The sequence below is a fragment of the Molossus molossus genome, unplaced genomic scaffold (assembly GCF_014108415.1).
Source record: "Molossus molossus isolate mMolMol1 unplaced genomic scaffold, mMolMol1.p scaffold_m16_p_2, whole genome shotgun sequence".
NCBI lineage: Eukaryota > Metazoa > Chordata > Mammalia > Chiroptera > Molossidae > Molossus > Molossus molossus.
Window position 1 is genome coordinate 2,473,862 of NW_023425355.1, and position 13,431 is coordinate 2,487,292.

The 13,431-nt window shown below is 54.7% G+C and overlaps 1 protein-coding gene across 7 annotated transcripts in view; it reads right to left on the minus strand.

Annotated features, from left to right (window-relative positions):
• Positions 1-6,302: 6,302 nt before the first annotated feature.
• DLG3 (discs large MAGUK scaffold protein 3) overlaps positions 6,303-13,431 on the minus strand; it is a 51,057-nt gene continuing 43,928 nt past the window's right edge. For 3 of the 7 annotated variants that reach the window (XM_036271096.1, XM_036271098.1, XM_036271097.1), the window contains 7 exons: positions 11,852-11,897; positions 9,356-9,406; positions 8,871-8,972; positions 8,263-8,435; positions 7,783-7,892; positions 7,402-7,493; positions 6,410-6,984 (listed from right to left, as the gene is read on the minus strand). In XM_036271096.1, the coding sequence (XP_036126989.1) occupies positions 6,878-6,984; positions 7,402-7,493; positions 7,783-7,892; positions 8,263-8,435; positions 8,871-8,972; positions 9,356-9,406; positions 11,852-11,897 (681 nt within the window). In that variant the 3' untranslated portion in view covers positions 6,410-6,877. Of the gene's footprint in view, positions 6,985-7,401; positions 7,494-7,782; positions 7,893-8,262; positions 8,436-8,870; positions 8,973-9,355; positions 9,407-10,431; positions 10,474-11,851; positions 11,898-13,431 lie in introns of all 7 variants that reach the window. The other 4 variants (XM_036271094.1, XM_036271100.1, XM_036271095.1 and 1 more) reach the window with 3 other exon arrangements.

A 13,431-nucleotide genomic window follows, 5' to 3' on the forward strand; every position in this document is an offset into this window, starting at 1 on the left:
ACACAGGTTGTCTTTTATTCCAGAAGTGCTCAAATTCCCAATACCTGAAGGTAACAAAGAACCACAAACTCACCATCAGAAGGACCTTAGCAGTCCTTGGGCCCAGCATTGATTGGATTCATGAAATCTCTCTATGATGCACTTGAGAATTGATTGTCTAGTCTCCATCAGAACATGTCTAGTCTCCATCAGAACACGGCCTAGACAGGAAACTCCCGAGTTGCTCTATGTGCTTTTAGTCAGGTGTGGGACACACTGACCTCGTGCGCCCGTTGGTGTGCTGCACTGAGAAGAACATAGCACTTTTGTGGTGTGCCCGCCCAAAATGCATCAGCTGAATTATCATTAGGAAGGGGAACACTAGATACATCCGAGTTGAGGTTCATGCTACAAAGTAGTCTGTACTCTTCAAAAATACCAAGCTCATGCCCCGGCCAGTGTGTCTCAGTGGTTGCATGCACCAAGTAGTCCCATGCACCAAGAGGTCGCTGGTTCGATTGCTGGCCAGGACACATGCCCAGGTTGTGGGCTTGATCCCCAATAGGGGGCATGCAGGAGGCGGCCAACTAATGTTGATATTTCTCTGTCATCAGTGTTTCCCTCCCTCTCTCTAAAAAATCAATGAAAAAAGACTAGCACATCTCTTCCCTTTATTGGGCACCTATTGTGTGACATACTGTGCTGAATGCTGAAGATGTGAATATGAATAAGACACGGCTTCTGCTCTGAAAGAGGAGGAGAGGGAGGCTGGGCGGTAGGGGCAATGCAACGTTCCAGGCGTGGCAGAGTGAGAGGCAGCACCGTGTAGCCGTTAAGAGCACAGCTACTGCAGCCAGGCCGCCTGTGTGACAGCTGGCCCACTTTTGCTGTGACCTTCTGCCTTAGTTTCCTCAACAGCACGAGGCTAATAAGAGCACCTACATCATGGGGCTCTTTGGGCAATAGTGAATTAAAATACCTAAGGCACTTAGTAGTGTTTGTCACTTACCAAGCATGTTATGAAGATTTTTTTTATCCTCACCTGAGGACATTTTTGCATTTATCCTCAGAGAAGGAGGAAGAGAGAGAGACACACTGATGTGAGTTAGACACATCAGCTGGCTGCCACCCACACGACCCCAGCCGGGGCCGGGACCAAACTGAGGTACATGCCCTTAGAGGGAACCGAACCTGGGTCTCTCTGGTCTGCCGGCCGACGCTCTAACCTGAGGCAAACCGGCCAGGGCAACAAATGTTCTTATGTGCTCCTAATAGAGCACAAAGGACAGAAATGCCAGTTCAACCTCTGGGGTGGGAGGGAAAATAGTAGGGAGCGTGTTCTCTCACATTGATGTTTCCCGTTCTCTTCCTCTCTCTCAAATCAATAAACTATTTTGCCCTGGCTGGTTCGGCTCAGGGGACAGAGCCTTGGCCCACGGGCCAAAGAGTCACGGATTCAATTTTCGGCCAACAGCACGTACCTCAGTTGTGGTTCATCCCTGGCCCTGGTCAGGTCGTGCGAGAGGCAACCAGTTGATGTGGCTCTATCACATCGATGTTTCTCTCTCTCCCTCCCTCTCTCCCACTCTATCTGGTAACAGCTGGAAAAATATCCTCGGGTGAGGAATAAAAAATAAACTATTCTTTAAGAAAATATTAAGAGGAGTCTTCTAGGCCAGCAAGATGGGCTGGCAGCAAGCACATTTATGGGCAGAAAAAGTGTGAGCAAAGTCACGGGTTGTGGTGCATTCAGGGAACTTTGGCAGGAGCACATGGGGACACAGCAAAAGATAAGGCAGGAGAAAGACCAAGGCCTGGTGGCAGGAGGGCCGTCCTGAGGACCTTGGATATTTTCCCTGTAGGTAGCTGCCTGGCCGGAGGGGGAGCGCTTTAGACAGCGAGTTCTGCCCGCTGTGGAGGATGTACGTGGGTGCAGGGCCCGTCAGGAAAGCATCCTCCTGCACGCGCTCTTCCCTGCGAGCAGGCACAGCTGGATCCTTCTGAAACCACCTCGTTTCCGGTCCCTCGAGTATGCAGGATACTTCTGCTTAGGGTGCCAGTAATGGGAAGGGTAGGACATGCAGGTGGTTCACTTGGCCGAACACAGAGAGACAAGTGGGCATCAAACTGCCACCGGGCACTCTGGCAGAGCTCAAATACCGAGCCCCTGTTTGCCGGGGAGGAACCGAAGTGCACAGGAGCCAGCTCTGCTATTTCTTGGAAGATGGGGAAAGAGATGCTTCGGGGGAAATTGAATTTTGAGCTTCTGAAAATTATTTGCAGTGATAATAAAATGTCCGACAAGTGACAAGGAAATGACTGAATGGACAAAAGGATTCAGAGAATCCAGGCCAGAAAATCCTAGATGGGAACAAGGATGAAGGTTAAAACTTGGGGAGACTGAACCTGATCAAGTACTGCCAAGACCCAGGTGGCTCACCAGGCACCCAAGCGCACTTCTAACCCCAGCACTGTTTTTGTGAATCCTCACCTGAGGATATTTTTCTATTGATTTTTAGAGTGGAAAGGAGGAGGAGATGAGGAGAGAGAGAGAGAAACTTCGATGTGAGAGACAGACATCAATTGGTTGGCTCCCGAATGTACCCTGACCAGGGCCAGGATTGAACTTGCCACCCAGGTACGTGCCCTTGACTGGAATCGAACCTGAGACCCTTCAGCGTGTGGGCTGATGCTCTAATTAGTGAGTCATACCAGCCAAGGCCAACCCAACCCCAGTACTCCTGTGGGAGGGCCTTGAGAAAGCTAACAGCTCTCCCAACACCCACTGAGCTCACTTCTACAAGGTTTTCTGACATCTTGGGCTTCTAGTGGTTGCCACCAGACAAGCATTGACCCTTTGGAAAAGGCTCCATTGTCCTTCAGTACTGACCCCTCTGATGGACCCTGGTGTCCCTTTCCAGCCCCATCCTTTTTTTTGAATCCTCACCCAAGGATATTTTTTTCCATTGATTTTCAAATAGAGTGGGAGGGAGGGAGAGAGAGACGGAGAAACATCTATGTGAGACACACAGATTGGTTGCCTCCCACATGTACCAGATCGGGCCAGGGATCAAACCTGCAAACCAGGTACATGCCCTTGATCGGGAATCAAACCCACGACCCTTGGTGTGCGGGCCGACGCTCTGACCGCGGGGCCATAGCAGCCAGGGCCCCATCGTGTTTTGCTCTAGTCTCTTCCCAGTCTTGCAGCTCAACTCCCACTTTCTTCTGCAGCCATTACTAGGGTCATCCTTGAGCACGGCTTCCACACTTGTTTTAGGTAAAGATTTTGCTTTCAGTAGCTAATATATAGGAGTACTTTCACCTTAAGAAATACTTTCTTTCACCTGAACAAATAGTTTACATAGTCATGGGTGTCATCCTATGAACGCTGATGTTTCCACGTTGCTGGGGCTGAATTCTCTTTAGCTGCACCTCCTCTAGGAGGGACAACAGCTGTGAAGTCCCAGCACAGTGGAGCTACGGGCCAGCTCTTTGTCCCCTTTGCACTTAGGAGCAGGATTTCCTTGGACCCCACAGAACACTTTGGGGACTCCCTTTGGTCAGGCTGCCTTCTAGCAAATGGGAGAATGTGTGGACGGAAGCAGCCGGCAAACTGTGAAGCACCACACACTGGTAAGGATTGTCATCCTTAGGGTGGTCCAGCCCACACACATCACGGCTGCTCGGTCAGTTGTAGCTTTTTTTTTTTAATCTTCGCCCAAGGATACTTTTTCCCATTTACCCTCGGATAGAGAGGGAGAGAGAGAAACATCGATGTGACAGAGACACATCAACTGGTTGCCTCCTGCGAGACCCCGACCAGGGCCAGCAACGAACCGCAACTGAGGTACGTGCCCTTGACTGGAATCGAACCTGCGATTCATTGGTCTGCGAGCTGATGCTCTAACTGCTGAGTCAAACCAGCCAGGACTGCTCTTGACCTTAAGACAGGCCTGCATCAGGCCCTGGCCTGTTTGGCTCAGCAGTCAGAGCGTCAGCCCTCGGGTTTGATTCCGGTCAAGGGCACGGACCTGCATTGTAGGTTCAATCCCCAGACAGGTCAGGGCCATACGGGAGGAAACCAATTAGTGTCTCTCTCTCTCTCACTCTCCCTGCCTCCCTTCCACTCTATGTAAAAATTCTCAGGTGAGGATTAAAAAAATGACTTCCACCCTGGCCGGTTTGGCTCAGCGGTTAGAGCATCAGCCTGCGGTCCAGAGAGACCCGGGTTTGGTTCCCGCTAAGGGCATGTACCTCGGTTGCCGTTTCTCCCCGGCCCTGGTTGGGTCGTGCGGGTGGCGGGCACTCGATGTGTCCCTTTCACGTCGATGTTCCCCCCACCCCCGACTCTATCTGAACAAAAAATATTGAGTGAGGATCAAACCAACAAACAAAAATGACTTCCTTTGGCTGCTCCTTGCAAGTTGCAGTGATATCCACCATGTCACACATAAGTGACCTAAGCACCCCTGTGATCAGGGAGCTGTGGGGATGACCCACCGTGCTCTGCCAGCTAGGACCTCCAGTAGGCCAGCTTTCTCCCACCATGTTTCTCTAGCACGGCCCTTTGCTGCAGCATCTCCCAGCTCACCTACCTTGGGAGGAAATGTCAGCATTCCGCCACCAAGGATAGGGGGACCCCTTCCCAGACCTAGCTGCTGCTATCTGAAGCAGTGTTTGTGGGCCTGGGGTGAGGACAGAGAATATAACTTTCACAGAGGACCCGCTGTGATCACAGGGGACTGGAACCATCCAGAGGAGCACCTGACTTGGTCCGCAGGTGATCAGTAAGTTGAGAGCCTTTTGGCCCCCAAACAAAGGTTTGAGATATTTTTCCCACCGCTGTGACCCCACCCACTTCAAGAAGGTCTCTGAGCCACAGGTCATTGCAACTATCATTTATTAAAAAATATATGTCTCCTTGGAAGGAACACTGGTAAACCAACTAGTGTCATGCTTTGAATCTTCGCTTTTCTTCCCTGGGAGGGGCAGAGGGTTGAGCATCGTTCAGACTTACATCAGTTATTAACATCAGAGAAATGCCCGCTCCCCGCGCCCCGCCACTCGTCAGTCATCGTCGGCCATCACTTGACCCCTGTCCGCCTGCAGCCCGGTGTACTGCCCAGGGAAAGCTGCTGCCCTTTCTTTACCCTCATTCTGGGCCCACACTTGACAGTTACGCTCATGGTGATCGTAGGAGACCCGTTTCCAGATGTCCTGCACGGCGTCATTCCCACTGCTCATTACACAATGGCCTAGAAACAAGTGACTCAGCCCCGAGGGGCCAAGCACATCCACTCTCTTCTCCCATGTCACGCCCCCAGCGTGGAGGTGACGGAGGCACGGTGGCGGCAAAGGGGCATGGTGGGGAGGGGCCTGAGCCACACCTGTCACCTGCATGTGGTCAAAGAAAAATTCCTTTGTCATCACCACCATCTGATTCTAGGAAAGGGCGACAAGGTTTTGTGTGTCGCCAGTAAATGCATCCTGGCTCTCCAGCGCAGAGTGAGCACAAGTCGGCTTCCCCCCGGGAGAACCAGGAAGCTACCCGCTGTTGGTGAGGGGCCGGGGGCGGGTATATGAGGCAGCTGCGAAAGAAAACCAAATCCAGCTTCTCGTCCCACGGCTGGCCAAGGCCGGTGCTGGCCCACTGTCCCAGCACAGAGCTGGAAGGCTAGTGACTGTCCCTGTCGGTGGGCCCCACGAGGGGGCCTCAGCTGAGCCCAGCGGGTCCCAGGCGGGGGAGTCGAGGGCCGCACCGCGGAGCCCCGGCCCCGCTCAGTCCTCAGCAGCCCCCGCTTCCCGTCCCGCTGACTCTGTGGCCCAGTCTGTGTCACCTTCTCTACCACAAGGCCCGGCGACTCCACAATATCCCGAGCCTTCAGAACACTGGCCACCTGGATTCTACGCATTCACTTCAATAGTAAAAGTAAAACGTGGAGTAATGGAAAGGCTGACACAGTAGCACAACAGCAGCTTGAAAATGAACAGAAAGGAAATCGCTCATGCAGACACATCGGGTGGCGAAAACAAGAGGCAATTTAATATGGAGCATCGTTAGCCATTCTCTCGCTTCCCATACACGGCACTGCAGCTCAGGGCAGCAGCTGCTCGTGGGGAGTCTCCGCCCTGGGCCCGCCTCCCGCTGGCCCCTCCGGAGAAAGCCCCGCCCTCAAGAGCACGAGCGAGTGCGAGCGCCTCTCAACCCCTCCCCAACCAGCCGGGACGGACGATGGAAATTAAAGCATTTCTCTGACAACACAGTACCACTGGTGAAGTCTCCATAGATTTTTCTAGTCCGAAGGTGTGTGATATATATATATATATATTATATGAGTGTGTATAATATATATATATAATAATTTCTATATATTTTAGATAAATTACATATATATATCTGTATATAAATAAGATACTTTCTGTGGCCGTGACGTCGCACCGTTCAGAGCTGCATGACGGCTGAACGGATGGGCAGCGGTGCCCGGAGCGTCTCCTGGGCGGTGCACTGAGCTCCCAGCAAAGCCACGCAGCTGTCCAGAGTCCGTCTTTCCACCCGTCCTCCTCTCTTCTCTTCTGCTCGATTTTTCTGAAAACAATGACTCTGATGGATTTGCGCCTGTGCTAGCGCGTGGGAAAGGTCCATGCAGGAATGGGCACAGTCACGTGATGAGTAAGATGGCATCATCCCCCCCGAAAAGAAACTCAAACAAAACGAAAATTTAAAAAAAAAAAAAACCAGAACAGGACTAGAAAACTCAATTTTTTTTTGACATATCTAAAAAAGGGGACAAGAACAGTAGTCATTTGTTCTCCCCGTGGGGACAGGAATGAAGAGGGAGGAGGGAAGAGGGGCTTGATTTCTTCTGTTCACACGAGAAAGGATGGAGGGGCTTCTTCAGAGTTTTTCGGGGGATGGGACCCAAATGTAGTGCCCGGACTGGTCCTCGATGATTTGCTTGATTTTGTTATAAATCTCTTCCAGTGAGTCACCCTGTACGATGGCTGAAGCGAAGAGGAAAAGAGGATTATTACCATGGTCCGGAGCGCGGCCCACACCCGGCAACCTGGCCCGTCCAGGCAGCTCAGCCCGCACCAGCACCCGGTGGCCGGGGCTGGCATCATGGCATCTCGGCCCGTGTCACTCTCTGTGAGCCTGGGGCAGCAGGGAAAGTGCAGGCGCTCCAAGCCCGGGGCTCGAAGTCACTTTGCTGGGACAGGGAGACTAAGCAGCAGTGAATAGGAAAATGTGTCGCCCACAAACTTTCTGGAGCGCCCCTTAGATGCCAGACCTGGTGTGCCCGGGAAAGGTATGCGCTCCCAAGTGCCCAGAAAGCGCAAGGGGGCCGAGCCTTGCGGAGCCCCTTCCAGGGCAGGTGCTGGCTGCTCCCAGGAGCCGGACTGGGCAGCTGTGGTCCTCACCTGTGAAGTACTCTCCGAACTCCTGCTCCAGCTTCGTGGCTTTGTCGTAGATCTTATTTGCCTGTTCGTATGTCTGCCTCCGGTTCATTTCCCTGCCAGAGACAGAAGACATGGAGTACTGAAGGGGACCCGACGTCCTGATCAGTCCAGGTCCCTGGGGATCTGCTCCCCTGCAGGGAGCAGCACGGGCCAAGGATCCCGTCTTCGGACCCTCCAGGTCTGAAAGCTCGGCTGGGACCATGCGCACGGGCCCTCCCCCCGGGAGCCCTCGGAGACCAGAGCTGGGGGGAACCCGCTTTGTGCTTCTCCTGGGGCACCCCGGGCCCAACCCATCCCTTCGTTTCTGTCTCCCGGCGCGTCACGGTAGCAGCGAACACTCACATCAGCGCCTCCACGGACTTGGGCTTGATGAAGACGGCGATGGGGAACACCTGTGCTTGCTGCAGCCTCTTGATGGCATTGCCCGACACGTCCAGGATGCAGTGCTTGCCCTGCGAGAGCCACGGTGCGTCGGCACACCCAGGCCGTCACCCCGAGCCCAAGCACTTACCCAGTGGCAACCCCAGCATCCCTGTGGGGGAACCCAGAGAGGCCTAGAAGATTCTACCCAGAGCTACACAGGCCCCACATTGTGCTCCTACTACCCAGAAGGCCAGGTCCTCAGAGGGGCCCGTATTCAGGTGGGTGATGCGCTGGGGTGAGGTGCATGGAGGACACAGGCAGAGCCCTCCATCCGGGGGCTGGGAACGGGCAGGTGGGCTCGGCCTTGGTGGGCAGCGCCCCTTGGGAGGCCCTGCAGCAGGAACCCGTATGGCACCCTCTGAGCGTTGCTTCTGTAGCCGGGCCACCTCCGGTCCTTACCCTCTCTGCAACCGCCCGCACCGACTGGATGCTGGTCCCGTAGAGATTGTCATTGAATTGGCCTGCCTCGATGAACTTGTTGTCCTGAATGTCCTTCTCCATTTGTTCTCGGGACACCACGAAGTGGTAGTCCTGGCCGTCCACCTCATTCTCACGCCGAGGCCGGGTGGTATCTGCAGGCAGAAAGGGAACGCTGGGCAGCCCGAGGACAATGGCGTGCCACTCTGTCACCTGGGTGCCAAGGCCACTCCAGGGGTGCGATGAGGGGGGAAGCCGCTGCGAAGAAGGGTACCTTGCCGACTTCTTCTCTAATCTCCCATCGCACACACAGCGGGCTGTTTTAGCTTCAACCGGGTCAGAAAGGTGGGGGTTCCCAAGCCAGGGCCTGGCAGAGGTGCTCCCCTTGTCAAATCATCCCTGACTGTCTTACTCCTCTCAACCCCATCAGCTTGGGGGGGGGGTCTACTGCCTCATGTCTTCTAGGGTATAAGATGCACCCTGTTTCCAGGGCACCTTGGAACCTGGCCCTACACCCTTTCCTTTGCACATCAGAGCCACAAACCCCAGGGTACTGGTACCCCAGACCCACAGCCTTCCTGGGCTCTTACGTGGCACACAGGATCCGAATTTATGCGGGAACTCTGAGATCAGGTCATCGTTGACTCTGTCCTTCATCGGGCCCAGGACGATCACGGGCCTTGCATAGTGAACTGGAGAGAGAGAGCGCAGGGCGGTAAGCGGGGAACCACCGGGCGGCCTGCTCGACCTGCACGTCTTCCCACAACCCCGAGGCTTGCAGCGCCCCCTCAGCCAGGGCGGTGTCCACAGCCATTCACCGGCTTTTAACTACAGACACCGAAGGTCCTTGACTTCGCGAATCTCTAGGTCCGGGGCCCCTCCCTTCTGGCAACAGCCACAGCCATTGAAGTGGCAGCGAGCTCAGGTGGGGCAGGGGCACACGGGGAGGCCCCCGTGCCCCTGACACAAAGAGTGGAAGAGGACAACGCACGGGGGCTGCACACGCTTTCCCGCTCCCCCACCTCTTCCCCATCAGCATGCCCCCCCGAGACTGGTTGCAAGGACAGGTTCTTACTTTCTTGCCGAGTCACTGGCTCGTATGACAAAATAGCATCCTCTTGGCCTTCTGCAACAAACAGGGAGATGTGTTAGTGCTCCCGAATCTGCCTGCCTGTGTGCTCCTCTCCCTGAGACACTCACCTCCGTCCCGCCTGTGCCAGAACACAGCCTGGTCCAGGCGGGCCTGCTCACACCTGCCCCGTGGCTCTGTCTGCTTCCCGGCGGCGACAAAGCTCGGAGAGCCCTCAGCGCCCCGGGACAGGAGCCAGGAGGCCTCTCGTTCAGCAGAATATTGTCGAGCAGACACATGACCCAGAAATCATGAAGCCTGCACTGGAAAGCACCCTGATTTTTCAGGAACTGTTCTTACAGGTAACTGTTGCCTGTGCTCAGTTACCCTTTTATACTTGTTAGAATCACTGGGAGGCTTCGACTGGTCCAGACGCACTACCCATGTCCTCGTGCCTGCAGGCCGGGAGGCGGGACGCTCCTGTAAGTGCCCAGAGCTGCAGCCTCACTTTGGCCTTTTAAGGGTCTATCTATCCCCCGCTTTACCTGGAAGAAGCATCCAGAAAAGTGGCACAAGGCTGGGCTAAGGTCCCCAGTGCCCTTTCAGAGCCACGCTGAGGCCTGCTCCCTCCTCGTGGTGGAACGCCATGTCCTAGCAATGGTGAGCTTTCCCCGAAACAGCTGCCAAGCCCCCAGCCCGGGGTGCCCGGAGGTCCCAAAGCGGCGCGTGGCAGTGCTTGGGAAAACAGGCCAGTTACCTGATCCTTTCACCCGGCTCAAAGGCAATGACACCAAGCCTCCACCCAGGAGGGCCTAGCGACCTGGCAAGATGAGCCCAGAGCCCCGGGGGTGCTTTAGGTGAGGCCTCAGCCAGGACTGCAGGGCTTCTACTCTCCTTTCATCTACGGCCCGAAGCCCAGCCCAGAAGGCCCCTGGCCACAGCATGTTCCGGATCTGAACGTGCACATGGCTCAAAGGAGCACGCGCGTCCCAACAGAAAGGGCAGCCGTGCAACACTGGAATGAGGGTGGCTGGGACACACGATGGAGCAACACGACATGGGGGAGGATGACACACACTTACTGGAGCTGCTTTCGCTGTCACTGGTGTTGGATGTCACTCCCTCTGCAAGCCAACAAGAAAGAGACTCCGATTCAGAACACGCCCCTGACAGGTCACACGTGGCACAACACTCATGCTCCGGGAGCGAGACACTGAGCTGTCAACCAAGTCAGGCCACAGGAGACCTGCCACGTCCACGCTGCCAATGGGGAGGCACAGCTCCAACCCTGAGCCCCAGCTACCTCGTGCTCGTCCCCAGAGCCCTTCACCTGCATCCAAAGAACTGACAATGGATGGCTTCCAACCCTACGTCCAAATGCATCTCCCAAGGCTGCCAAGAGAAAAGGCAAGGCAGTGACCGCAGCAAAGAAAAGTCCAGGGACCAGGCTGCTCTTGACACTCCCTCCCAGAGACAGGCCCCCAAGTGCAGGATGGCGTGCTGCTCCCAGAGTCCGAGCTAAGCGCAGGGTAGGCCGAGCAGTCACCAGGTAACAATGCTTTGACCACTAGGCTGCCACCGCTGTCTCGAAGGAGGGCGTGGCCTCAGCGGGGAGGGCGGTGCTCCCCCCTCTGTCAGCAGACAGACAACAAAGAACACCTGGAGGACATGACAGCTCTCCTGTCTCAGAGCCTGGGGACCTGCCCACACTCACAGGAGGCACAAGGCACAGTCTGGCCCGGACAACAGGTGAATGAAGATGAAACATGGACACGACACACTATGGAGACGGTGCTCATTTCAGCCAAGATGACACTGTTCTGGACCGTGATATGCTGTGGCCCCCAGGACGGGCTGTCTGACTTCCCCCCGCTGCTCCGCCCTGGCCAATCCCAGGGAAGCGGCTTCCCCTTCATGCCCCTAGGACTTATGGGAGGAGAGAGTGTGCTGGACGAGCCTCCGGCCTGGTCACCTCTGTGCACTGTGGGGGCGCGTAGGCCCTGATACCCAGGTCCCTTTACTTTCTACTTTAGGGTTATTCTCAGAGAGGAGAGGACAGTCAGGTTTTCCCCGAGCTAAAGCACTGGATGTATATGCTCCATAAATGCTGCTAAAGCCACGTCTGTTTGTGAGGTCCCTGGACCTGCTGAGAGAGCCCAGATGCACGGTGGGGAATGGGCTGCACGGTATTCCTGCCCCCAGTGAGAGACTGACCCCGTGGGCACCCCTCACCTCAACAATAGGCTAGTGATGAGCTGAGCAGTCACCCTGGAGAAGTAGTTTTTGCCCACCTCACTTACAAGGAAAACACAGACATGAATGGCAGGCTTTTATTGGGGTACCAGGGATCCAGAGCAGAAGTGTGACATTCATAGCCACTTGTACTTCCTCAAAAATACTGCCCTCCCCTCGCCCTTCGCCCTCACCCATGGCCCCTACACCCCCAACCCCAGCATCTCCACTCAGGCCCCAAACAGTGAACGGTGTGAACGTTTCACTTACTCAGGTTCTTTGCTCCATAATAATCGTCACTTAACCCAGGGAAGTCCTGATTTCACAGACAGCAAGGACAAAGAGGGGGGGAGAGAGGGAGGGGGGAGGGAGGGAGGGAGGGAACGAATTAGGGAAACAAGAGAAAAGAGAGAAAAAAGACATGGGAAGGAAGAATAGACCCAGGTGAGCATTAGTGACAGAGTATGAAATACTACGAAGACCTATAGCTACAGTGAGGTTAAGAACTTGGCTACAGAAAGAACATCCCACGTCAGATAAGATAGCTGGGCCTCAGGTGGCCCAATTTGCTGCCAGAGGGCCTTGGAGTGGACCAGCTTTCTCAGGTGGCCTCCAGCCTCCAGGATGACGGGGCAGGTGGCTTGCCAAGGCTCAGAGCACATGCTTTGACTGAATCTGTAGTTACAGAGCCAGGTCTCTGCTTTGCCCCGGAAGTCACCGTTTCCTTCTGCAGGTGCAGGGAGCGAACACCTACGTGTGGCAGGTGGGCAGACAGAATCGTCCCTGTCCCCATGAACTCTGCCCCGATACTGGTTCACTCTGTGCAAAGCCTGCAGGGAAAGCTCCGTGCACACTTGAGTTGTGCAGACCACAGATGATGAGCTCAGCTTCCAGAGGAGAAGCACTAGGCAGCTTCGGCTCTCATCCAACAGGTAAATGTACCCCTGTCAGCTGCGTCCCCAAACAGCGCCCCCTTCAAGGCTCAGCGCAGAGGTTCTGGGACTCATCTGGAGGATTATGGGGACTGTCCCCAAATGCTATGAGCAGAACCAGCCACACCTGGTGCTCCTTACTGAGCTCCCAGGGACTGTGAGCCATGACCTTCATCTGGATGAGGGCACACTTATATCTAGTGACCACCCTAGATGGCAATGACCTACATATACCACGCCCACGAATCAGGTTGGGCTATATAAAAGGGACATTCCCTAATTAATAACCCAGGGCTCCAAGACTCCTCCTTGTGAGGCCGAAGAGAGGTTTATAAAGCATCGTGAGCCACGTGACAAATATTACCCAGCCTGACCTGGCATTCAAGGTCAGTTCAAAGCAGTTAATTTCTGAGGTATATGTCAGAATACGAATATTCTCAGGATTAAGCTGGTTCATAAAAAGTTCATGTGGGCCCTGGCCAGTTTGGCTCAGCAGTTGGAGCATCAGCCTGTGAACCAGTCACGGGTTTGATTCCAGTCAAGGACATGTACCTCAGTTGCAGTTCAGTCCCCCACCCTGGTTGGGGTCATGTAGGAGGCAGCTAATTGATGTCTCTCGCTCACATCGATGTTTCTCTCTCTCCCTCCCTCCCACTCTGTCTGAAGAGAAATGGAAAAATATCCTCAGGTGAGGATCCCCCACAAAAATGTTCACGTAGTCCTGACCAGCTTGCTCAGTTGGTTGAGTGTCGTCGTCCCAAGCACCCGACGGTTGCAGATTTGATTTCCCATCAGGACACATACCCAGGTTGTGGGTTCAATCCCTGGTCAGGGCACGCACAGGAGACAACCAATCAATGCTTCTCTCTCTCCCTTTAACTCTTTCTAAAAATCAATGAAAACACATCCTTGGGTGAG